Source organism: Bubalus kerabau, chromosome 21, assembly GCF_029407905.1.
Source record: "Bubalus kerabau isolate K-KA32 ecotype Philippines breed swamp buffalo chromosome 21, PCC_UOA_SB_1v2, whole genome shotgun sequence".
Classification (NCBI taxonomy): Eukaryota; Metazoa; Chordata; class Mammalia; order Artiodactyla; family Bovidae; genus Bubalus; species Bubalus kerabau.
Genome location: NC_073644.1, coordinates 28,264,235 through 28,289,562, shown reverse-complemented (window position 1 = coordinate 28,289,562; position 25,328 = coordinate 28,264,235). Strand labels below are relative to the sequence as shown.

At 39.4% G+C, this 25,328-nt stretch overlaps 1 protein-coding gene across 3 annotated transcripts in view; it reads left to right on the top strand.

The window, feature by feature from the left end:
- The window catches only part of RNF125 (ring finger protein 125), a 48,049-nt gene that overhangs the window by 15,515 nt on the left and 7,206 nt on the right, over positions 1-25,328 (top strand). For 2 of the 3 annotated variants that reach the window (XM_055559265.1, XM_055559264.1), the window contains exons 2-4: positions 5,027-5,180; positions 8,461-8,555; positions 11,865-11,955. In XM_055559265.1, the coding sequence (XP_055415240.1) occupies positions 5,027-5,180; positions 8,461-8,555; positions 11,865-11,955 (340 nt within the window). Of the gene's footprint in view, positions 1-5,026; positions 5,181-8,460; positions 8,556-11,864; positions 11,956-23,482; positions 23,591-25,328 lie in introns of all 3 variants that reach the window. The other variant, XM_055559263.1, reaches the window with a different exon arrangement.

Below are 25,328 nucleotides of genomic sequence, written 5' to 3'. Positions count from 1 at the left end.
TGTTAACACCTCTCTGAACCTCAGTTTGCCATCAGTCAGGGTAGAGAGAAAGAGGAGCATTTAGCATTACTGCAAGAGTGAAGTGAGGTAATGTGACCAGTGCCCACCATGGAGCTTGGCACCAGTATTCATCTTCTGTTTGTATTCTGTTTGTGCAAAACTCAAATCATTGTGAGCAAAGAGGGGGTGACTTTTAGTTGACAAGAAACACAGTGTTACCTGTTTGCTCCTAAATCATGTAGACAAAGAATTCCTGCCAGAACCTTAAGTGTTCATTAGAAATGTTAATTATGAGTTGAGCATTTGAACTGTTGTTTGTAATAAATACTCTTACACTTTGAGAACCAATCCTTAGGGACACAAGGAAAAGTTAAGAACACTGTGCCATAGAACTTACAGTTAATCACCTGAGGCAGACAGAAATAAAAGACAGCAGAGGACTTAGATCTTTTGATTCTGAAAGTATTGCTCTTTCCAACAAGGGCAGCTGTGGCTGTGGAGAGACAGGTTACTGAATTTTTGAGTCTGAAAACCAAGGACGATACCTACAAAAAATAAAACCAAAACTATCGAGAAAATGCTAATAGGATCATACAAATCAGTAATTACCTTAAAGGTAAATTAATTAAATGCACCAACCAAAAGACATAGACTGGCTGTGTGGATGAAAACTTGTGCATGTATGCACTTCACTTACCACATCATTCTACTTCACTCCCCAAATTGTATGTAATTATTTTATATTGTTAGGTTAACCATGTTTCCCTTATGGCTCCCAATTGTAATGATCTTTTATTTTTTTTGTCTGAGTGTTGGTTGTGAAAACTGATAAACACCTAAATATCTTTTACTGTTGTGATTCAGTTCAGTTGCTCAGTCATGTCCGACTCTTTGCGACCCCATTAATCACAGCACGCCAGGCTTCCCTGGCGTCCCTGGAGTCCATCACCAACTCCCGGAGTTCACTCAGACATCCATCGAGTCAGTGACGCCATCCAGCCATCTCATCCTCTGTCGTCCCCTTCTCCTCCTGCCCACAAGCCCTCCCAGCATCAGAGTCTTTTCCAATGAGTCAACTCTTCACATGAGGTGGCCAGAGTACTGGAGTTTCAGCTTTAGCATCATTCCTTCCAAAGAAATCCCAGGGCTGATGTCCTTCAGAATGGACTGGTTGGATCTCCTTGCAGTCCAAGGGACTCTCAAGAGTCTTCTCCAACACCACAGTTCAAAAGCATCAATTCTTCAGCGCTCAGCCTTCTTCACAGTCCAACTCTCACATCCATATATGACCACAGGAAAAACCATAGCCTTGACTAGATGGACCTTTGTTGGCAAAATAATGTCTCTGCTTTTCAATATGCTATCTAGGTTGGTCATAACTTTCCTTCCAAGGAGTAAGCGTCTTTTAATTTCATGGCTGCAATCACCATCTGCAGTGATTTTGGAGCCCAAAAAAATAGTCTGACACTGTTTCCACTGTTTCCCCATCTATTTGCCATGAAGTGATGGGACCAGATGCCATGATCTTTGTTTTCTGAATGTTGAACTTTAAGCCAACTTTTTCACTCTGCTCTTTCACTTTCATCAAGAGGCTTTTTCATTCCTCTTCACTTTCTGCCATAAAGGTGGTATCATCTGCATATCTGAAGTTATTGATATTTCTCCCGGCAATCTTGATTCCAGCTTGTGCTTCTTCCAGCCCAGTGTTTCTCATGATGTACTCTGCTGTGATTATATAACTATTATTCATTTAATACCATCATACCACGATTGGTCAACAGAAAATAATAAAATTCTATAGCACTGAACACTGCCACTTAATAGAAAAAAGAAAAAGAAAACCCAGCTTAAGACTAACCAAGTTCAGGTACTTTCTGTAGCTGTGACTTTACAGAAGTTAACAACCAGTATGTACCACAGTTTGCTCATCTGTAAACGAAATAATGATCTTTCTTAGGGGGTTTTTAAGGTTAAATGAGTTAAGGTCTGTTATAAACTTTGTAAATAAAAAGCAGTGTATCAAATTTGAAATTATGGGGATTTCCTTGGCGGTCCAGTGGTTAATACTCCATGCTCCCAATGCAGGGGTCACCGGTTCAATCCCTGGTTGGGGAACTAACAGCTTGCATGCCTCAGGGCACAGCGTTAAAAAAGAGTTTTGTTTGAAATTATATCAAAACATAAAGTTTCCAGACAAAATTAGTAACAAAAAGAAGAAAAGGGTAGGAGCCCAGGCAGATCCAGGGTTGTATATAAAGAACAGGGCAGTCCCATCAAGTTATTGCTGAATCAGCTTGTATGTCACTGTTTAGCATGGGTCTCCCAGGGAGACGGTTTACTCACTTAGTCTGGTCGACATCAGGTGCTCTGCCTTCAGCAAGGGATTGTGGGCACCTGGATGGGGTCCTACCAGTTTGTATCTCATATAAGAGGGGTGGGTCCTGCAGAGCAAAATCAGGATGCGTGGTAAGAGTAAGGGGAAATGGGTGCTGGGCAGGCGTAGTTCAGTTCAGTTCAGTTCAGTCGCTCAGTCATGTCCGACTCTTTGTGACCCTGGGGACTGCAGCACGCCAGGCCTCCCTGTCCATCACCAACCCCCGGAGTCCACCCAAACCCATGTCCATCGAGTCGGTGATGCCATCCAACCATCTCATCCTCTGTCCTCCCCTTCTCCTCCTGCCCCCAATCCCTCCCAGCATCAGAGTCTTTTCCAATGAGTCAACTCTTCGCATGAGGTGGCTAAACTATTGGAGTTTCAGCTTCAACTCAGTCCTTCCAATGAACACCCAGGACTGATCTCCTTTAGGATGGACTGGACTGGTTGGATCTCCTTGCAGTCCAAGGGACTCTCAGGAGTCTTCTTCAACACCACAGTTCAGTAGCATCAATTCTTTGGCCCTCAGCTTTCTTTATAGTCCAACTCTCACATCCATACATGACCACTGGAAAAGCATCAAGCAAATGCCTTGGGAACAGTGCAGACATAAGTATCCTCTGCGTGTATGTTAGGGTTTTATCACAGAGGGAGAAGAGAATACTTTCAAGAATCAGTAATGGCTAATCACAATGACTAATAATGGGACTTCCCAGGTGGCACAGAATCCACCTGCCAATACAGGAGACGTGGGTTTGCTCCCTGGATCAGGAAGATCTCCTGGAGAAGGAAATGGCAGCCAACTCCAGCATCCTTGCCTGGGAAATCCCATGGACAGAGGAACTTTGTGGGCCACAGTCCATGGGGTCGCAGAGTGGGACACGACTAAATACATGCACACAATGGCTAATATATTTGCGAATTTTGTTTGTGAAATTTCCTTGAATTGTGTATCTATGATACATGAACTTTTCAGTATGTATAGTTTACTTAAACCTTGAAGAGCTTAACTTCTGCCATATATTAATATTCCCAAGTAGATATTACATGCTGAGTTAAGAGCTATCAAATCATGCTAATGTGTATAACCTATTGAAATGCTCACTTTTACTCTGTGTGCACTTAATCTTCAACAGTTCCCATAAATAGGTCAAGATTATGTGTGAATTCTGTTCATTATGTTAATATTTTGTCAAGATTATCTTTGAGAAAACCAGAGAATGTATTTCTTGACATGGAGGACATTCCTAATAGTGGTAATTTTGATTAGGTAATTGTCTATATCTGAGGATGAGTTTAAAATTATGAACTCTTATAATGTGTCTGGTATTTTTACCTCTTCAATTTGTTAGTTCCTTATCTAACACCAAAACCCACAAAACAAAGACCTATTACCCCTCTCCCCCGACACACAAATTTTAAGGTAAAATAAGATTAAAGAAAAGAAAATGTTAGATATCCTTTGAGTTATAGCATTGTTTTTTTTTTTTGAAATGTAATTGATTTATAATGTTGTGTTAGTTTCAGGGGGCTTCCCTCGTGGCTCCGCTGGTAAAGAATCCACCTGCAATGCAGGAGACCTGGGTTCAATCCTGAGTTGGGAAGATCCCCTGGAGAAGGGAAAGGCTACTCACTCCAGTATTCTGGTTTCGAGAATTCCATGGACTGTATAGTCCACGGGGTCGCAAAGAGTTGGACACGACTGAGCAACTTTCACTTTTGAAGAAGGAAATGGCAGGTGTAGGCAAAGTGATTCATTTGTACATAGATACATACAGATATATAGATTCTTTTTCAGATTATTTTCTATTATATCAATAGGTTATTATAAGATATTGAATGTAATTCCCTGTACTATACAATAGATCCTTGTTGCTTATCTATTTTGTGTGTAGTAGTTTTTATCTGTTAATCCCAAGCTCCTAATTTGCCCCTCCCTCTCCCTTTCCCCTTTGGTAACCACAAATTTGTTTTCTATGTCTGTGAGTCTGCTTTGTAAATGAGTTATCTGTATCATTTTTTTAGATTCCACATATAAATGGTATTATATGATATTTGTCTTTCTCTGTCTGACTTAGCAGGATTACCTCTAGATCCATCCATGTTCCTGCAAATGGCATTATTTCATTCTTTTTTGTGGCTGAGTGATATTTGAGTTATAGTTTGAATTCTGTTTATAAGAAGGCTGTTTGACAACCTTGCCTGTCACCTTTTGTGTGTCTAGCACATGTGGTGAGAACCTGTGACCCACAGGGAAGATAAAGAGACTCTCCAGCAAGTGTAGGATACAAATGGAGCTCTCTTTTTTTTTCCTAATAATTAATTTTTATTAGAGTATAGTTGATTGACAATGTTATGTTAGTTTCTGCTATACAGCAGAGTGAATCAGCTATCTGTATACATGTATCCCCTCTTTTTTGGATTTCTTTCCCATTTAGGTCACTACAGAGTGCTGAGTAGAGTTCCCAGAGCTGTTCAATAGGTTCTCATCTGTTATCTATTTTATAATAGTGTAGATGGAGCTTCCACTTGGCAGAACTGCTCTTAGTATCCGAGGTGTCATTAAAATACAGTTTCCACACATGAACTCCCAGTGGCAGCTCCTTAATTCCTGTCAAGGAGAGTGACGTGTTCTTGGTTTGTGTCCTGTAGATTCTGCCGTTCTTGCATCGCTACCAGTCTAAAGAACAATAAGTGGACCTGTCCTTACTGCCGGGCCTATCTTCCTTCCGAAGGAGTTCCAGCAGCTGATGTCGCCAAGAGAATGAAATCCGAGTTCCGGAATTGCACCGAATGTGACACTCTGGTATGTCACCATGCCTTTGCTCATAGTTACCAGCTCAGACCGCTGAGAAAATTGTTAGACAGCTAGTCATTTCACCTCTGCCTTTAACCTCATCCTACTCAGATTTCAGAGTGTATTGTCTCAGTCTCTCCTCTTCCTGTCCTCCAGTTTCATAAGTATGGACTGCAGGAGAGCCGTCACCTGATGCCCACCATCACCTAATTTCTCAAATGCTTTCATCAACCACCTCCGTTTCCTCCCTTCCCATTACTCCCCTCACCCCTTATTATGTGGCCTCTATTATGTTACTGTAGCCCACCCAGTGAATAGCTTTATTTTCAAGCCCAGTCCATAATTCCATCTCTGCTGCTCTGGGCTTTGCAGTAGTTATCTCTGTTGGCTGCTGCCTCCCTGTTACTGTTTTGCTCCGTTGATACTATACTAGTCTGGTTAGATCATGTGAGGTCTTAGAAGCTGTGTCAAAGATTCTAGATTTTATCTTAAATGCTGTAGAGTATCATAGAAAAAGTGTAAGCTTTTGATCAGGTTTATATTTTTAAGCTCTGACTCAGGCATGTGCATGGAGAATGGTTTGGAGGGGGCAAAAGCAGAATTGGTGGAGTCAGTTTAGTGGCCTTAGCGTAAGAGCATTAGGTGTGGAATAAGAGGTTGTTTCAGGGTGTATTTAAGAGAGGGATTGAAGAAAATTGGTAAGAAGCTGGATGTCGGGGGTGCATAAGAGTGAGGTGTCAAAGATGCCTTCCAAGTTTCTGAGATGAGTAGGTGAAAGTGCTAATATGGGGAGCAAATTTGGAGAAGAATCTACAGAGTTAAGTTTTAAGTTTTACATACATTACATTTGAACTGCTAAGGGGACTATATCTAGATATTACCTGTCTAGAGATCAAAAGGGCGATCATATACTGAAGATCTCAATTTCTTAGAGAACCTTTCTTGCTTGTTCATCTAAGTTATAATCTCTTAAACACTTTCTCTTAGCACTCTGTGCTTTCCCTTTATAGCACTTATCACTATTTGTAATTGTGCTTTTGTGACTTAAGTTTAATGTCCATTATCCATTATCCCCACCAGATTTCATGAGGGTAAGGATTGTGTCTGTTTTATTGGGTTGTTTATCAAGAGCTTTGAATAGTGGCTGGAACATAGTAAATGCTCAAATGCATTTTTTGAATATTTATGTAAGACCTAAATCTGTTCATGGCTGTGTGACTACGGAATCTATGCATGGTCTTTGGAGTCAGACATCTTAGGGTTGAGCACTAATTCTCTCACTTACTGTTTGTGATTTGGGGCAAATTATTAATCTGTTTTTGTTTGAGTCTTTGTAAATTGAGGGAAAAGATAATTTCGTGTTACAGGGTGGTTGTAAAGATTAAAGACAAACCACAAGTGGCTTTTAGCACTGTATGCTCAGTCGTGTCGGACTCTTGCAACCCCATCGACGGTAGCCCACCAGGCTCCTCTGTCCGTGGGATTTTACAGGCAAGAATAGTGGAGTGGGGTGCCATTCCCCTCTCCAGGGAATCTTCCTGACCCAGGGATTGAATTGCATCCCTTTCATCTCCTGCATTGGCAGGCAGGTTCTTTACCACTAGCGTTACTGGACGGGATTCATTTTAGCACTGTGGAAATGAATGCTAAAATCAATAGCTCAAAATCAATAGCTTTTCACATTCTTAGTAATCAGTATTGCTTATTTTTATTTTGATATTTTGCCATCGTTTAAAATTCAACATGCAAAAAATCAAACTCAGCATATTATTCTGTTATCCAGTTCTTTGGTATCTGTCAGAAACAAGAGCATTCTCTCTATTATCCTGGGTCAGAATCTGCTTCCTTTTTTCACTCCCTATTTCTGATTATTCACAAGTATTTTGATCTTTCCTTTGGGAGATTTCTTTGTATCTGTCTCTTCTTGCTGGAGTATTAGGCATTCTCAACTCTGCTTCCTGTGAGTCCTGGCCAGATGTCCATTCCATGAGTATCCCAGTCCCCAATATTGAACAGTGTCCTATCTACTTGTCTTCACATCCTTTATTCGTTTGTTTTTCCTCTATTAGAATATAAACACCTTTAATGCAAGCGCAGTGGCTTATACTCCTGCCACCACTGACAACCGATTTCAGTTTTGTGTCTGGGGTAGACACCCTATGAATTTAACAATTCACTCGTCAGGATACAGTCCCCAGATTGCTACATTTATATGAGGAATGTTGATCAAGGACTATAAAGAAGAAAGAGACTTAACGAAAGTCACAGGGAGAGGAGAGAGCACTGATGTGCAAAGTTGGATGTTAAATGTTGTAAAGCAGTCTGTTTTAAGACAGCTGCCTACATCGGTCCTAGCTTTTACATCTTTTTAGATGGATAAAGCAAGGATTTGTTGTTAACATTTCCATTTGCTTTTATTTTTGTCTTTTGTGAAGCAGTTACGACTGCTTCCTTGAGATGGTAGATTTCATGTTTGAGGTTGAACTTCCGTAGCTTGGGCAAAATGAAGCAGGGTGGGTCGGCCACCTTACCACAACCCTAACAAAGCTTCCTTTAGCACAAGATTTTATCAAAGTTTCTAATGACACATTTAGTAGAATATGTGCTATGCAGCAACAGATCCCTCATGGTTAGGATCTCTGAATGTATATCTGGAAGGACAAGGGTTCTTTATTCTGCCTTCATAAAAATGGACTGCAAGAGCTGTCCTTTATATTTGCTCTTAATGGGGCCATTAAGTATACTGTGTATTGTGAATTCATGTAATGCTACTGGATGTATTATAAAGCCATGGTATTTACATCTTTCCCTGAAGCACAGGATTTCTTTTTACTTACTCCAGATATATCTCCAGAATCCATCTATTTATTCTTTTTATCTCTCTGTTTTTCTTTCTCTCTCTTTTTACTTTTTTCCCCCTTTCCTTCCTTTTACTCTTTTTCTTTCTTCCTTCTTCCCATCACTAATTTAGGTAATAGTATCCAAAAAAAGTAAATTTGATGTAATATACATTTTTTCACTTTGAAAAACATATGCTTCCTAAAAGAAACAAATTCAAGAACTCAGCTCCTGGATCTTCTGACTATAAAGAAATTTTAAATTAGTGTTATTCTTGATAATGCCTTAAATTGATTGAACTATTACCTTGACTGCATCCTTTTAATCAACTGACCCCACATTATGACCTTATTTGAAATAAGAAAGCAGTGAAGTTGGGTCACAGAAGACTTCATTGACTGAAGTGAGCCTCTTTTCAACAGTGAGCTTATTTTGATCTGCTTTCATATAGGTTTGCCTCAGTGAAATGAGGGCACACACAAGAACATGCCAGAAGTACATAGATAAGTACGGGCCACTGCAAGAGCTTGGAGAGACAACAACGAGGTTTGCTTCTATACACTTTGGTTTAATGCTAAATTTGACATGCTTATAAAGAATTTAACGGGCTGGAAAGTGTAACATTTTTATTATGAAAATATGTATATGGTGGTTTTGGCTCCTAATCATAATACCTCTTATTAGTAATCATTTGTTTTCAATGACTAATAGCAGTAATTGCAAAAGAATTTTGCTCTCTCTGCTTTAAAAACTTTGGGGAGAACCAACTGGACACTGCAGAGATTGGGGAAGCTTCCTCAGACAAGTTTATATGGAGGAAGATCCAGAAATAGAAAGCAGAACTGTTCAGTTTCTGCTAGGCTCTGTGTTGTGACTAAGAGTCCTGAAGCAGATGATGGTTATGAGATTATTGTCTTTAGTTTTCCATCACCACTACTCAGTCTCCCAGCTTGTTCCCTCTCATTTTCCTGCTTACTCTTTAGAAGGGACAAAGTGACATCTCAGTATATATTCTAACATGAAAGAACACGCATGGGGCAGGCATTCTGAATCCTACAACCTGTTTGCTGGGTAATCTTATATGGGGCTGGAGGAAGGATGGAGACAGAGAGTAGGTGTAATGGAGGATATTGATATTTTTTCTTAAAAAAAAAAAGGAAACAAATCTAGGTCGTTAAAACTCCAGGAGATAGTGGAGGATGGGGGAGCCTGGCGTGCTTCAGTTCAGAGGGTTGCAAAGAGTTGGACACAACTTAGCAACTGAATGACAACTATTCTGAATGGCAGAGAAATTACAAAGTTTGGCATTTGCCTCTGCCGAAGAAATAGAGAAATGCTTTGTGTACTACTAAATGGAGATAATGGCTTTGAAACCATTAAGTCTTCCTATGAATTCAGCTATCTAGTAGAGATATTCAGTATAATTTCTTTTCCTCTCCTGAAGATAATGTTAGTTATGCTTATTTTAAGAAATATATGTATCAGTTCAGTTCAGTCACTCAGTCGTGTCCAACTCTTTGCAACCCCATGAATTGCAGCACGCCAGGCCTCCCTGTCCATCACCAACTCCCAGAGTTCACTCAAACTCATGTCCATTGAGACAGTGATGCCATCCAGCCATCTCATCCTCTGTCATCCCCTTCTCCTGCCCCCAGTCCCTCCCAGCATCAGGGTCTTTTCCAATGAGTCAACTTTTTGCATGAGGTAGCCAAAGTATTGGAGTTTCAGCTTCAGCATCAGTCCTTTCAATGAACACCCAGGACTGATCTCCTTTAGGATGGACTGGTTGGATCTCCCTGCAGTCCAAGGGACTCTCAAGAGTCTTCTCCAACACCACAGTTCAAAAGCATCAATTCTTTGGCGCTCAGCTTTCTTCACAGTCCAATGCTCACATCCATACATAACCACTGGAAAAACCATAGCCTTGACTAGACGGACCTCTGCTTTTGAATATGCTATCTAGGTTGGTCATAACTTTCCTTCCAAGGAGTAAGCATCTTTTAATTTCATGGCTGCAATCACCATCTGCAGTGATTTTGGAGCCCCCCAAAATAAAGTCTGACACTGTTTCCACTGTTTCCCCATCTATTTGCCATGAAGTGATGGGACCAGATGCCATGATCTTCGTTTTCTGAATGTTGAGCTTTAAGCCAACTTTTTCACTCTCCTCTTTCACTTTCCTCAAGAGGCCTTTTAGTTCCTCTTCACTTTAGCACAGGACAAAATGCTTAATATTTTGTAATAATCTATCAAGGAAAAGAATCTGAAAAAGAATGTATATACATGTATATACAACTGAATTATTGTGCTATAAGCCTGAAACTAACATGACAGCGTAAATCAACTCTACTTCAATAAAAAAAAATTTTTTTTAAGATAAAAAAGGGGAATGCCCTAGCACTCTAGTGGTTAGGACTCTACACTTTCACTGCCAAGGGCCCAGGTTTGATCCCCGGCTGGGGAGCTAAAATCCTATAAGCTGTGCAATGCAGCCAAAAAATTTTTTTAAAAAGAAATACTACTCAAATATATCTTAAATTTCCTAGTCCAGAAGTCTAGATGTTTTTCTAGAGATTACTTTGCAAATGCACCTTTTATTATAGGATTATATTTATTCCATACTCCTATAAATTGTGAGAGGAGTTTGGATTCTGTCAGACTGGCCCCAAGGACCAGTAGGAAGGAAGGCTAACAAACGAGTTGAAGAACCATGTGGTTTGATTGGAAAGTTGATATGAAAATTTTAAAGCATATGAATACTAATTTATCCTGCTAGTTAGAATTAAATAATAAAGAGTTAAAATAACCAAAATGAAAAGGGTTGTTGATTAATCAGTCTTACAAGATATATTAATATTTGCATTTAATATAGAAATCTTTGCTTTATAGAACTTATAACATAATTCAAATTTTTTAAGTTCTTATGCAAGGAAACTATCCAGAATACATGTCTTGGGGAACAAGAAGTTATATCTATTATGGAAAATGAGTGAAAAATTCCAAGCCTCCGTATAGTCTCTAAGAATTTAAGGCAGCACTATGCAGTGGAAATATAATACAGAACACATGTAATTTAAAATTCTCTAGAAGCAATATTCAAAAAGTAAAAACAAATGAAATTAATTTTTCATGTATGTTATTCAACTGGTTAAAAATATTCTCCTTGAACATGTAATCAATATATAAATTATTGAGACGTTTTATATATAAAGCCTGCAAACTTCAGAGTATATTTTAAACTTCTAGTGTATCTCAGTCTGGACTGACTGTATTTCAAGTGCCCGGTAGACACATACCTAATAGCTGCTCCACTGGACAAACAGATGCGAAGGACAGGCACTCCTAGGTGCGCAGAAAGATGTAACGAGGTAGTGTGGGCTGTTTTTCATTCTTCACTGGATGCTAAAACTGTGAGTTGACATCTGTGGTTATATTTGCCAGTGTTGTCAGATATTCTGGTTGGAGAACAAGTAACACCCAATTCAGATGTTACCTGAATTAGAAAAAGAAGTAAAAGAGACAGAAAAACTGACACAGATACAGCTGGGTGGTATGATCCTCTGTTTCTCGTTAATGGAGTGCTCAGAGTATACTTTTCTTCCAAAGAAAATAAAGTGCTTCAAGCGCACTATAACTGTGTCTCTGTCCTGCCCCTGTGAGGTTACACATTTGCATTGCTCATGAGAAAAAATTTAGGCACCAAGATAATTATCAGGATAGGAAAATGAATATGAAATCGAAAGAATGAGCACTAGAAACTAGATCCACCTACATTCTGTTTTTTATCTCTAGTTAAGTGACTACTGTCTAATTATCAATAATTTCAGTAACATTTGTGTTCTATGCAACTTCCAGGTGTGTATGTCCTTTTTGTCAGAAGGAATTGGATGAAGACACTTTGCTGGATCATTGCATTAATCATCACAGATCAGAAAGGAGAGCTGTGGTGAGAAATTACATTACTATATATTTCTGCAGTATCTAAATTTGATACACATTAGAAAATCCATTTATGGGCTTCTATTTATGGATATATCATAAAGGATAATTTATGTCAAGGTTACAGTGATTCTATGACTATGAACACCATGTGTAAGTGTCTGGTTTAAACCGACAAGAATTACCAGTGTGCAATTACTCTTTGATTTATGAAATTAGACAACATTGTCTCTTACAGATAATCATGGGCATAATCAACTAAGCAGATCTAAAAGGCATAGTTAAGATTTAATGTTAGTATGCTAACTGTGCTCACATCCTAACTGAGAAACATTTTTTAATAATGCAAATATGGTTATCAAGGCAATAATACACTAGACTTGAAAAGTAGAAAGTCATTCACCTTTATTAATCAGTTCATTATTTTATTTCAGAGTCTGAATATTCATCAATAGGCTCACAGATTAAAATGCATATTGCTTATCATTTCCTTGATCTATTGTGAATGCTGCCTTTTTTCTTTTCAACCTGGCACTTTAGTTCTGCTTTGCAGTGTGGCTCTTAAAATTTTCATTTTTGTATAGTTGAGAGGTAAGGCAGGGTGATGATGGATCATCATCATTTACTTGGCCATTTTACTAGTTTTTAACATTTGGATTGCTGCCGGTTTTTACGATTTGCATTCACGTTCTTGTATGTTTAAACTTTTCTTTCTATGTCATTTTTTCTTAAGAGGAAATTCCATAGATTGATATTTTTGGGCCCAAGAGTGCAAGTTTTAATTAACACTCAAAACGTATTCTAAAAAGTTAGAGTCAGTTTATATTTGTGTCAGCAAGTGATGAGTAAACTGCTTTCACCTTAACCTGGACAAAATTGGGTTACATTTATTTTTAAATTACAGGTGTAAAATGATACCTTGAAGATTATTTTGAATTTTATTTTAGTTCTAAACAGAACTAAGATATGTATATATGTGTGTGTGTGTTTCATACATGTAAGTTTGGGGTTTTTTAATTTGAGTTTTAAAGTTTTTTTTTTTTTTTTCATAAAATCCTTTTAGAAGGTGGATGAGGTTGAAATGTAAGTTTATTAGATAATTGATAGATAGCACTTACAACAATACTATGAGATAGAGATGATTATTATTTCCATTTTACCAACGGTAAACTCAGACTCAGAGAGGTTAAGTCTTACAAGGTAAGTCTTACAGCTGGTAAGTAAGCAGAGCTACAGTTTGAAGCCCAGTGTCTAGCTCTGGGGCATAAACACCTGTGCTCTACTAGCAAGTTCAAGAGAAAAGCCCCACAGCACAGTCAAAGGTCTTTTTTTATTCACCCTAATGGTCCAGAGGTTTGATTCTTGGAATGGCTAGCTAGGAGCTAGATATGTGTTGGGGAAGCAGCACGGAGATTGTCATGGGCTTTTCCTGTTTAAGTTGCCCTTGGATGAACTGAGCTAAGGAGGTGTTTTACGATTGGTCTCTGGGGTACCTTCCTAGAGGAAGCTTGAAGAAAGCATTGGGGGGCTTCCCTGGTGGTCCAGTGGCTAAGACTCCGAGCTCCCAATGTAGGGGGCCTGCGTTCAATCCCTCATCAGGGAACTAGGTCCCACATGCCACAACTAAGACCTGGCACAGCCAAATAAATAAGTAAATATTTAAAAAAGAAGAAAGAAAACATTAAGATGGCATAATAATGACTACCACATACTGAGTTTTCTTGGTTTGTCTTTTGGTTTGTTTTGGTCACATGCACAGCTTGCGGGATCTTAGTTCTGCAACCAGGGAACAAACCCACGCCCCTGCAGTGAAAGTGCCAAGTCATAACCACTGAACTGCAGGGGAGTTCCCGATATACTGAATTCTGGGTGCCTCTTGAACTGAGTGAAATTTTAACTCAGATGACCATTATATCTACTACTGTGGGCAAGAATCCCTTAGAAGAAATGGAATAGCCCTCATAGTGAACAAAAGAGTCCAAAATGCAGTACTTGGATGCAAGCTCAAAAACAACAAAATGATCTCTGTTTGTTTCCAAGGCAAACCGTTCAATATCAAAGTAGTCCAACTCTATGCCCCAACTAGTAATGCTGAAGAAGCTGAAGTTGAACGGTTCTATGAATACCTACAAGACCTTCTAGAACTAACACCCCCAAAAGATGTCCTTTTCATTATAGGGGACTGGAATGCAAAGGTAGGAAGTCAAGAGATAACCTGGAGTAACAGGCAAATTTGGCCTTGGAGCACAAAATGAAGCAGGGCAAAGGCTAACAGAGTTTTGCTAAGAGAACGCACTAGTCATAGCAAACACACTCTCCAACAACACAAGAGAAGACTCTACACATGGACATCACCAGATGGTCAATACCAGAATCAGATTGATTGTATTCTTTGCAGCTGAAGATGGAGAAGCTGTGTACAGTCAAAAAAAAAAAAAAAACCAAGACCAGGAGCTGACTGTGGCTCAGATCATGAACTCCTTATTGCCAAATTAAGACTGAAATTGAAGAAAGTAGGGAAAACCACTAGACTATTCAAGTATGACCTAACTTAAATCCCTTATGATTATACAGTGGAAGTGACAATAGATTCACAGGATTAGATGTGATATACACAGTACCTGAAGAACTATGGATGGAAGTTCATGACATTGCACAGGAGGCAGTGATCAAGACCATCCCCAAGAAAAAAAAAATGCAAAAAGGCAAAATGGTTGTCTGAGGAGGCCTTACAAATAGCTGAGAAAAGAAGAGAAGCGAAAGGCGAGGGAGAAAAGGAAAAATATACCCATATGAATGCAGAATTCCAAAGAACAGCAAGGAGAGATAAGAAAACCTTCCTCAGTGATCAATGCAAAGAAATAGAGGAAAACAATAGAATGGGAAAGACTCTTCAGGAAAATTAGACATACCAAGGGAATATTGCATTCACAGATGAGCACAATAAAGGACAGAAAAGGTATGAACCTACCAGAAGCAGAAGATATTAAGAAGAGGTGGCAAGAATACACAGAAGAACTATACAAAAAAGATCTTCATGAGCCAGATAACCATGATGGTATCATCACTCACCTAGAGCCAGACATCCTGGAACATGAAGTCAAGTGGGCCTTAGGAAGCATCACTATGAACAAAGCTTGTGGAGGTGATGGAATTCCAGTTGAGCTATTTCAAATCCTAAAACATGATACTGTGAAAGTGCTGCACTCAGTATGCCAGCAAATTTGGAAAACTCAGCATTGGCCACAGGACTGGAAAAGGTCAGTTTTCATTCCAATCCCAAAGAAAGGCAATGCCAAAGAATGTTCAAACTACCACACAATTGTACCCATCTCACACGCTAGCAAAGTAATGCTCAAAATTCTCCAAGGCAGTCTTCAACAGTACATGAACGTGAACTTCCAGATGTGCAAGCTGGATTTAGAAAAGGCAGAGGAACCAGGATCAAATTGCCAACATCCAATTGGATCATTGGAAAAGCAAGAGAGTTCCAGAAAAATATCTATTTCTGCTTTATTCACTACACCAAAGCCTTTGACTGTATGGATCACAACAAACTGTGGAAAATTCTTCAAGAGGTAGGAATACCAGACCACCTTACCTGCCTCCTGAGAAATGTGTATGCAGGTCAAGAAGCAACAGTTAGAACTGGACATGGAACTACAGACTGGTTCCAAATTGAGAAAGGAGTACATCAAGGCTGTATATTGTCACCCTGCTTATTTAACTTATATGCAGTATATATCATGTGAAATGCCAAGCTGGATGAAGCACAAGCTGGAATCATGATTGCTGGGAGAAATATCAATAACCTCAGATACTCAGATGACACCACTCTTATGGCAGAAAGTGAAGAGGAACTAAAGAAAGTGAAAGAGGGTGAGTGAAAAAGTTGGCTTAAAACTCAACATTCAGAAAATGAAGATCATGGCATCTGGTCCCATCACTTCATGGCAAATGGATGGGGAAACAATGGAAACAGTGGTAGACTTTATTTTAGGGGGCTCCAGAATCACTGCAGATGTTGACTGAAGCCAGGAAATTAAAAGACACTTGCTCCTTGGAAGAAAAGCTATGACCAACCTAGACAGTATATTAAAAAGCAGAGACATTACTTTGCCAACAAAGGTCTATCTAGTCAAGACTATGGTTTTTCCAGTGGTCATGTATGGATGTGAGAGTTGGACTATAAAGAAAGCTGAGTGCCAAAGAATTGATTCTTTTGAACTGTGATGTTGGAGAAGACTCTTGAGAATCCTTTGGCCTGCAAGGAGATCCAACCAGTCCATTCTAAAGGAAATCAGTTCTGAATATTCATTGGAAGGACTGATGTTGAAGCTGAAGCTTCAGTACTTTGGCTACCTGATGGGAAGAACTGTCTCATTGGTAAGACCCTGATGCTGGGAAAGATTGAAGGCAGGAGGAGAAGGGGATGACAGCGGATGAGATGGTTGGATGGCATCACCTACTCGATGGACATGAATACACTCTGGGAGTTGGTGATGGACAGGGAAGCCTGGCATTCTGCAGTCGCTGGGGTCACAAAGAATCAGACATGACTGAGCGACTGAACAGAACTGACTGGGTGCCTCTTCAACTTCTCCCAGCAACCCTATGAAGGAGATATCATCGACACAGCCTGAGCCATGACTAGTAGTGCCCAGGTGCTGGTCTGGCTGGAGGAGCACTAGGCATTCTGGACTGTGGGCAGCACTCTAGCATCCATCCAGGGCAGGCACCTTAGTTGTCTATCCATTGGTACCGTGTACCTACTCCAGCAGAAATCCCGTCCATGTGCAGCTCAGTTTGGCCATCAGATTGAAGGTGGCCCATGGAAGCTGGGTCTTCTATTATTTAGAGGTCATAGAAGTCACTGAAGAAAACTGCCATAAGGACAGAAATAATCAGGAATCATGGGATCAGATTGCCTGTGGAATTTAGTAGTTAAAAAGCCTAAGTGAAAGTCGCTCAGTCATGTCCAACTCTTTGTGGACCCCATGGACTATACAGTCCATGAAATTCTCCAGGCCGGAATACCGGAGTGGGTAGCTGTTCCCTTCTCCAGGGGATCTTCCCAACCCAGGGACTGAACCCAGGTATCCTGCATTGTAGGGTGGTAAGAATCAGGTGGTGATGCTTGGGTACTGGGTGATGTTTGCAGCCATATCAAATCAAGGCTAGAGCAGATTTTCTAGAGGAAGCTGCGTACTCTCACAGTTGGGGAACCCAAGCTGGGAAGGATGCTATCTTGGCTTAAGGCAGGAGCAGATTGTTCAGAAAAGTCACGGTTCTGTAAAACACTATGCTATGCTAAGTCACTTCAGTCGTGTCCGACTCTGTGCGACCCCAGAGATGGCAGCCCACCAGGCTCCCCCGTCCCTGGCATTCTCCAGGCAAGAACACTGGAGTGGGTTGCCATTTCCTTCTCCAATGCATGAAAGTGAAAAGTGAAAGGGAAGTGGCTCAGTCGTGTCCGACTCTTAGCGACCCCATGGACTGCAGCCTTCTAGGCTCCTCAGTCCATGGGATTTTCCAACCAAGAGTAGTGGAGTGGGGTGCCATTGCCTTCTCTAGGGCTGTGTAAAAGTGGTTACTGGAACAGAAGATCTTCAGGTTTCCTCTGTTAGTGTTTCATGCTTGAGTGTACAAGGTTAAGACAAGCCCCAGTCCCTGGTGGCTCAGACAGTAAAGAATCTGCTTGCACTTGGGACATGAAGGTTCGATCGTTGGATCAGCAAAATCCCCTGGAGAAGGTAATGGCAACCGACTCCAGTATTCTTGCTTGGAGGAGCCTGGTGGGTTATGGTACATGGGGTCACAAAGAGTCGGACACAACTGAGTGACTTTCACTTTGCCATTAGAAGTCAGATTAAACCTGTGGTTATGAAAAGGCTGGAGGCAGATCCTGTGGCAGAACTAATGGGGACACATATGTGAAAATACCCCAAGGAAGTCCTTGGACAAGGAGGGTTGAGTCCAAGACTGCCTCTGGATTGGCATGGAATGTAGCGAGGAATTACTGCTTTAAAGGACTGAATTGCTAGGTTTGCCTGCAGGTAAGGTCAGTGATGTCATCTGACTTAGCAGATATAAGTAGTCTCTAGATAGATAGAGATTTGGGCAAAGGAGTCTGCCTTCCAGATAGAATTAGATAACTCAAAAATCAAGCCACAAGCAACTAATCCTTTGTTTCTGAGTTGCTCAAGCAAACTAGGGTAGTAGGTTAAGAACATCAAGAAGGTTCAACAAGTTCTTTTCATGATACAGTAATTAACTATATTCTGCTGCATTTTTTTGAAAGTATATCTATGGAATATTAGACTTAAAAGAGGCAAATGATACAGCATGCTTCAGGTTGAATTATGAGACTACTCGAGAGAAATTTAGTATTTTATCATATTAAGGGAAGATATTTCAGTAAGAACCCCACTTTCTGGCTATCCTCTTTGTCCAGTGTTTTCTTTCAGTGGTTGGTTCTTATTTATCCTTTAGAACTCACCTTAAATCTCAGTTCCCTGACACCAAAATTATTTTCAGCTCTTGCTTTTTTTCTCATTTATCACAGTTGTATGTTGTGCGTTTATTTTGTGTCTGTCTCTCCCTCCAAATTAATAGCTTCATGAAGCCATAGAATTTATTAATAATTTCTTTGTTCAACATTGCGTGCCCAGCTCTTGGTGGAGAACCTAACTATAGTAGGATATAGTGATATGAAAAATAGGATATTGTAAAAATCATAGTTCCATCCACCCAGGCTCAAAGGTAGTTTTATTTTCTGCCTGATCCTGAGATTCATTCCTTGTGAGAAGGGACAGGACTTCATTTGGTTTGAAATTAAAAACTGTACTGACAAAATCTGAGCCCTAATCCCCATAGCAATTTATTCCTGTGGGTATTCAGAATATCTGTAGCTTGATGGAGCAGTGGGAATGTACATGCATAAATGTTTTGGAAGGAAGAAAATCTTCATTAGATTTGCTTCCAAACTCCTATTATTAGGTGTTCAATCTTGTACCTTAATTTTGGTTGAAGATTTGCCCATAATTGTTTTCAATGCATGACTCTTTTCTTTTGGTGTTGGATTCAGTTATCTTTAATTTCTTCCCCAAATGGTATTTACCATTGTATAAAAAGTGTTCTTCAATTGACTGAGCTGCTGTGGGGATTAATCTGAACCACAGACAGAGCTGGATATCCATTGTAACAGACGTTCCAAAGGACTGAAGTTGGTGGTAGCTTCTAATACGGTGGCTGTTATTTACCCATTGCGTTCACCATCAGATCAAGTCCATACTGAGATGAGGCCAACATCTGTTTTTTTTTTTAAATTCAAGTATAGTTGGTGTACAATGTTATATAAGTTACAATTATAGGTATACAATATAGTGATTCACAACTTGTAAAGGTTATACCCATTTATAGTTATTATAAAATATTAGCTATATTCCCTGTGTTACACAATATATCCTCGTAGCTTATTTGATACATAATAGTTTGTATCTCTTAATCCCCTACCTCTATGTTGCTCCTCCCCACTTCCTTCTCCCCACTAGTAACCGGTAAGTTTTTCTCTATGAATCTGTTTTTTTGAGGCCAGTATCTTTTGATGTATGCTGTAAAATTGTTGGTTATTAATAGTGGCATGGTCTGGGAGCATATCTGAGTAAAGAGAGATAGTAAAGGATGAGCTGACATTAGGAAATTGGCAATGGTTGTCTGACAAGGCCTTACAAGTAGCCTTACAAGTAGTCTCCTCTCTTGTAAGGAGGCCTTACAAGAGAAAAGAAGAGAAGTGAAAGGCAAGGGAGAAAAGAAAGATATACCCATATGAATGCAGAGTTCCAAAGAATAGCAAGAAGAGAAAAGAAAGCCTTCCTCAGTGATCAATGCAAAGAAATAGAGGAAAACAATAGATTGGAAAGACTAGAGATCTCTTTAAGAAAATTAGAGATACCAAGGGAATATTTCATGCAAAGATGGGCACAGTAAAGGACAGAAATGGTATGGACCTAACAGAAGCAGAAGATATTAAGAAGAGGTGGCAAGAATACACAGAAGAACTATACAAAGAAGATCTTCATGACCCAGATAACCACGATGGTGTGATCACTCACCTTGAGCCAGACATCCTGGAATGCGAAGTCAAGTGGGCCTTAGGTAGCATCACTACGAACAAAGCTAGTGGAGGTGATGGAATTCCAGTTGAGCTATTTCAAATCCCAAAAGATGATGTTGTGGAAGTGCTGCAATGAGTATGCCAGCAAATTTGGAAAACTCAGCAGTGGCCACAGGACTAGAAAAGGTCAGTTTGCATTCCAATCCCAAAGAAAGGCAATGCCAAAGAATGCTCAAACTACCACACAATTGTACTCACTTACTATGCTAGCAAAATAATGCTCAAAATTCTCCAAGCCAGGCTTCAACAGTACGTTTACCAAGAACTTCCAGATGTTCAGCTGGATTTAGAAAAGGCAACGGAACCAGAGATCAAATTGCCAACATCCGTTGGATCATAGAAAAAGCAAGAGAGTTCCAGGAAAACATCTATTTCTGCTTCATTGGCTATGCCTTTGACTGTGTGGATCACAACAAACTGTGGAAAATTCTGAAAGAGATGGGAATACCAGACCACCTTACCTGCCTCCTGAGAAATCTGTATGCAGGTAAAGAAGCAACAGTTAGAACTGGACATGGAACAATGGACTGGTTACAAATTGGGAAAGGAGTACATCAAGGCTGTATATTGTCACTCTCGTTATTTAACTTATATGCAGAGTACGTTATGCGAAATGCGAGACTGCACAAGCTGGAATGAAGATTGCCGGAAGAAATATCAATAATCTTAGATATGCATATGACCACCCTTATGGCAGAAAGCGAAGAGGAACTAAAGAGTCTCTTGATGAAAGTGAAAGAAGAGAGTGAAAACGTTGGCTTAAAACAACATTCAGAAAATGAAGATCATGGCATCTGGTCCTATCACTTCATGGTAAATAGATGGGGAAACAGTGGAAACAGTGATAGACTCTATTTTCTTGGGCTCCAAAATCACGGCAGATAGTGACTGCGGCCATCAAATTAAGATGTGTTTGCTCCTTGGAAGACAAGCTATGACAAATCTAGACAGCATATTAAAAAGCAAAGAGATTGCTTTGCCAACAAAGGTCTGTACAGTCAAAGCTATGGTTTTTCCAGCAGTCATGTATGGATGAGAGAGTTGGTCCATAAAGAAGGCTGAGCACCGAAAGATGGATGCTTTTGAACTGTGGTGTTGGAGAAGACTCTTGAGAGTCCCTTGGACTGCAAGGAGATCAAACCATTCAATCCTAAAGAAAATCAGTTCTGAATATTCATTGGAAGGACTGATGCTGAAGCTGGAGCTCCAATACTTGGATTACCTGATGCGAAGAGCTGACTCATTAGAAAAGACTGATGCTGGGAAAGATTGAAGGCAGGAGGAGAAGGGGATGACAGAAGATGAGATGGTTGGATGGTATCACCAACTCAATGGGCATGAGTTTGAGCAAGCTCCAGGTGATGGTGAAGGACAGGGAAGCCTGGAGTGCTGCAGTCCATGGGGTTGCAAAGAGTCAGACACAAGTGAGCAACTAAACAACAACCTTAGGGAGAGCGTAGATGAACACTTAGGTACTTAGGTCATGATCATCAGTCTCTCACTTTACCATTTCTTTCCCTTTCCTATTCTTACCCTCTCCTTCCTTGTGTTAAATTCCCCAATTCAAGAAACAGAACAAATTTTTGAAGTAGTATAGACTGTCACTCATTGTTTTGTAGTGTCTTTCTGGTGAAAGCCTCTTCAGTCACACAACTAAATTGTCTATACACCTGAAGCCTGACACCTCCACTAGGTCTCTTTTAACATCAGACTGAAAACAAAAACTACTTTGCTTGAAATTCCAGGTTTTCTGTAGATTTCCCGTCCACTGGGCTCAAAGCTCCTTAATCATGGGACCAAGGCTTAGTCATCTCTGTTCCTCTGACTCGATATGGGGCAAACAGAAATCACATGAGCTGCTCAGAAGAGTGTATGTTGATTAGTACTGGTTCCAACTTACTGTTTCAAACTCTCCTCCCCCGGCTGCCCCCAAAATGCCCTGTCTCCAGCTTCACTGAGCATTTTCCCGTTGCCTACGCAGGCCCAGTCCTTTTAGGGTTTCCTGCCTTTTTCCACTTTGCTTTCCCTGCCTGTGGTGCTTCTCCTCTGCTATGGCTGACTTGTTCTTCAAGACTCACACCAGCTGCATGCAACTTGGCTGAATCCTTTCCTGACTTCTCAGAAAAAAAAGTAATGATTCCCTTATCAGTCTTTAACAGTTGTCTGATCAGATCTTGATTACAGCACTTGCTGTGCTGTATTGCAAGTATCTGCTTAGGTGATAAGAGTAGTATCCATTTGTGGGGGTCCAGTGGTTAAGACTCAGCTTTCTGCAAAGGGCGCGCTCTGGATACTGGTAGAGAGCTAAGACCCCTGCATGCCAGGCAGTGAGGCAAAGAGAAGAAAAAAAGGCCGATCTAGAGAACAAATCCATGGTTGCCAGGGTTCAGGAGAGAAGAAGTTAAGGGACAGTACAAGGGAGTTTTTTGTAGTGAGAAAGCAGTTCTGTTTCTTGATTGTGTTGGTAGTTATATGACTATATGTGGGATAAAATTTCATAGAATATATATACACACCCCAGAAAATGAATTCATGCAAAAACTGGTGAAATCTAAGTCAGATGTTGTCTAGTTAATTGCCAATTTCCTGGTTTTGATAATATGCCATAGTTATGCAAAAAGTAACATTTTGGGGAAGCTGGGTGATGGTGACATGGTACCTCTGCATTTATTTTGCCATTTCTTTTGAGCTTATAAATATTTCAAAATGAGAAGGTTTTGTAGATGGCCATTCATGGCTATTAAATTAGGAAAATATGTGTAAATACTAATATCTGATGCTGGTGTATTATAATCTATATTGCTGGTGGTAATATAAAACTATAAGCATGTATCATATATAGTGTATATTATGAACCATGAATGTTCATAACTTTGGCCTTATAATCTCCATTTATAGTCATTTATCCTAAGAAAATAATCCCCTCAAAAATGTAATTTGATATATAATTATCAATGATTATAGACAATATAATTTGTAATAACAATAGCAATGTAGATAATGTAATTTGTAATAGCAAAATATCCACGTACCTAAGAAAACTTTAGTATTGCAAGAAGTAGGTAACTAATTAAATTATGGCACACCTCCTGTAATATTATTTAAATAATAAAATGGTAAGTATAAAACAAATAGTTATACTCTTTATATACAAGAAATGTGTATGAAGAAAGAAGTGCAATTTTATTTGTTTATATTGCTTTAATATTTATATAATTCTAAAACATTCTACCAAGTTATGGCCAATAGATTAATAAAATTAAAATTAACTTTGTTGAATGGCTATTTAATTTTTTATCTCTGACACTAATGATTATTTAAAATTCTTTCTTGAACTCTTGATATTGTTTATTTCCAGTTCTGTCCACTTTGCCGTTTAGTACCTAATGAGAATCGAAGCAGCTTCAATGGCAGCTTAATAAGACATTTGCAAGTCAGTCACACTTTGTTTTATGATGATTTCTTAGTAAGTATATTTTCTTACTTCTACATTATGTTTTTATGCTGTATTGAGCTTACCTTTCTTAATATAAGAAGTCTTACTATAAGATTATAGAGGAAAAATGCATATATAGCTGCAGTGTTAAGTATTAGTATTAAGGAGGAAACATAAAAATAGTGTTTTATAAATTGTGTTTTATAAATATATATATTATAAATATATATATTTTATATAACTATTTTAAGAGTAGTTACCTGCTTTAGACAAAATCATTTTCTATGTGTTGTAAATAATTAGCCATTGTATAAAGACCCAGATTTCACTTTCCAGTTACTTTATTTTCTACTTTAATGCCTCCCACTAAATAGTTATAATTTTCATGAAGTTAAAAACATATTAACTGAGAGAAGATTGTATCAGTAATGAAGTGGCTCAGAGAATTTGTACTCATTTTATAATACATTGAATGGCCAATAACAGATACAACATTATCAATGTAGTGAGACACATGGGCTCTATTTTTAATTTAAATTTTGTAAAATACAAAACCCATGTTTATTTAACGTTTTCAACTTAAATTATTATGAACAAATTTTAGACATATAAAGAAGTAGACAGAATTATATAATGAACCTCTGTATACTGATCAGCTACCCATCAATAATGGCCAACTAAGCCATTCTCATTATAGTCAGAATTTTTCTTAAGATGAAAGAAAAATTTGATATAGTATGAATAGTTCTGATACTTATGACTCAATTTCCCATTATCAGAAATGATCAAACAAGCTAAAGGTTCAGTTCAGTCACTCAGTCATGTCCAACTCTTTGTGACCCCATGAATCTCAGCACGCCAGGCCTCCCTGTCCATCACCAACTCCCGGATTTCATTCAAACTCACTTCCATCGAGTCGGTGATGCCATCCAGCCATCTCATCCCCTGTCGTCTCCTTCTCCTCCTGCCCCCAATCCCTCCCAGCATCAGAGTCTTTTCCAATGAGTCAGCTCTTCGCATCAGGTGGCCAAAGTACTGGAGTTTCAGCTTTAGCATCATTCCTTCCAAACAACACTCAGGGCTGATCTCCTTTAGAATGCACAGGTTGGATCTCCTTGCAGTCCAAGGTACTCTCAAGAGTCTTCTCCAACACCACAGTTCAAAAGCATCAATTCTTTGGTGCTCAGCTTTCTTCACAGTCCAACTCTCACATCCATACATGACCACAGGAAAAACCATAGCCTTGACTAGATGGACCTTTGTTGGCAAAGTAATGTCTCTGCTTTTGAATATGCTATCTAGGTTGGTCATAACTTTCCTTCCAAGGAGTAAACGTCTTTTAATTTCATGGCTGCAATCACCATCTGCAGTGATTTTGGAGCCCCCCAAAATAAAGTCTGACACTGTTTCCCCATCTATTTGCCATGAAGTGATGGGACCAGATGCCATGATCTTTGTTTTCTGAATGTTGAGCTTTAAGCCAACTTTTTCACTCTCCTCTTTCACTTTCATCAGCAGGCTTTTGAGTTCCTCTTCACTTTCTGCCATAAGGGTGGTGTCATCTGCATATCTGAGGTGATTGATATTTCTCCCGGCAATCTTGATTCCAGCTTGTGCTTCTTCCAGCCCAGGGTTTCTGATGATGTACTCTGCACAGAAGTTAAATAAGCAGGGTGACAATATACAGCCTTGACGTACTCCTTTTCCTATTTGGAACCAGTCTGTTGTTCCATGTCCAGTTCTAACTGTTGCTTCCTGACCTGCATAT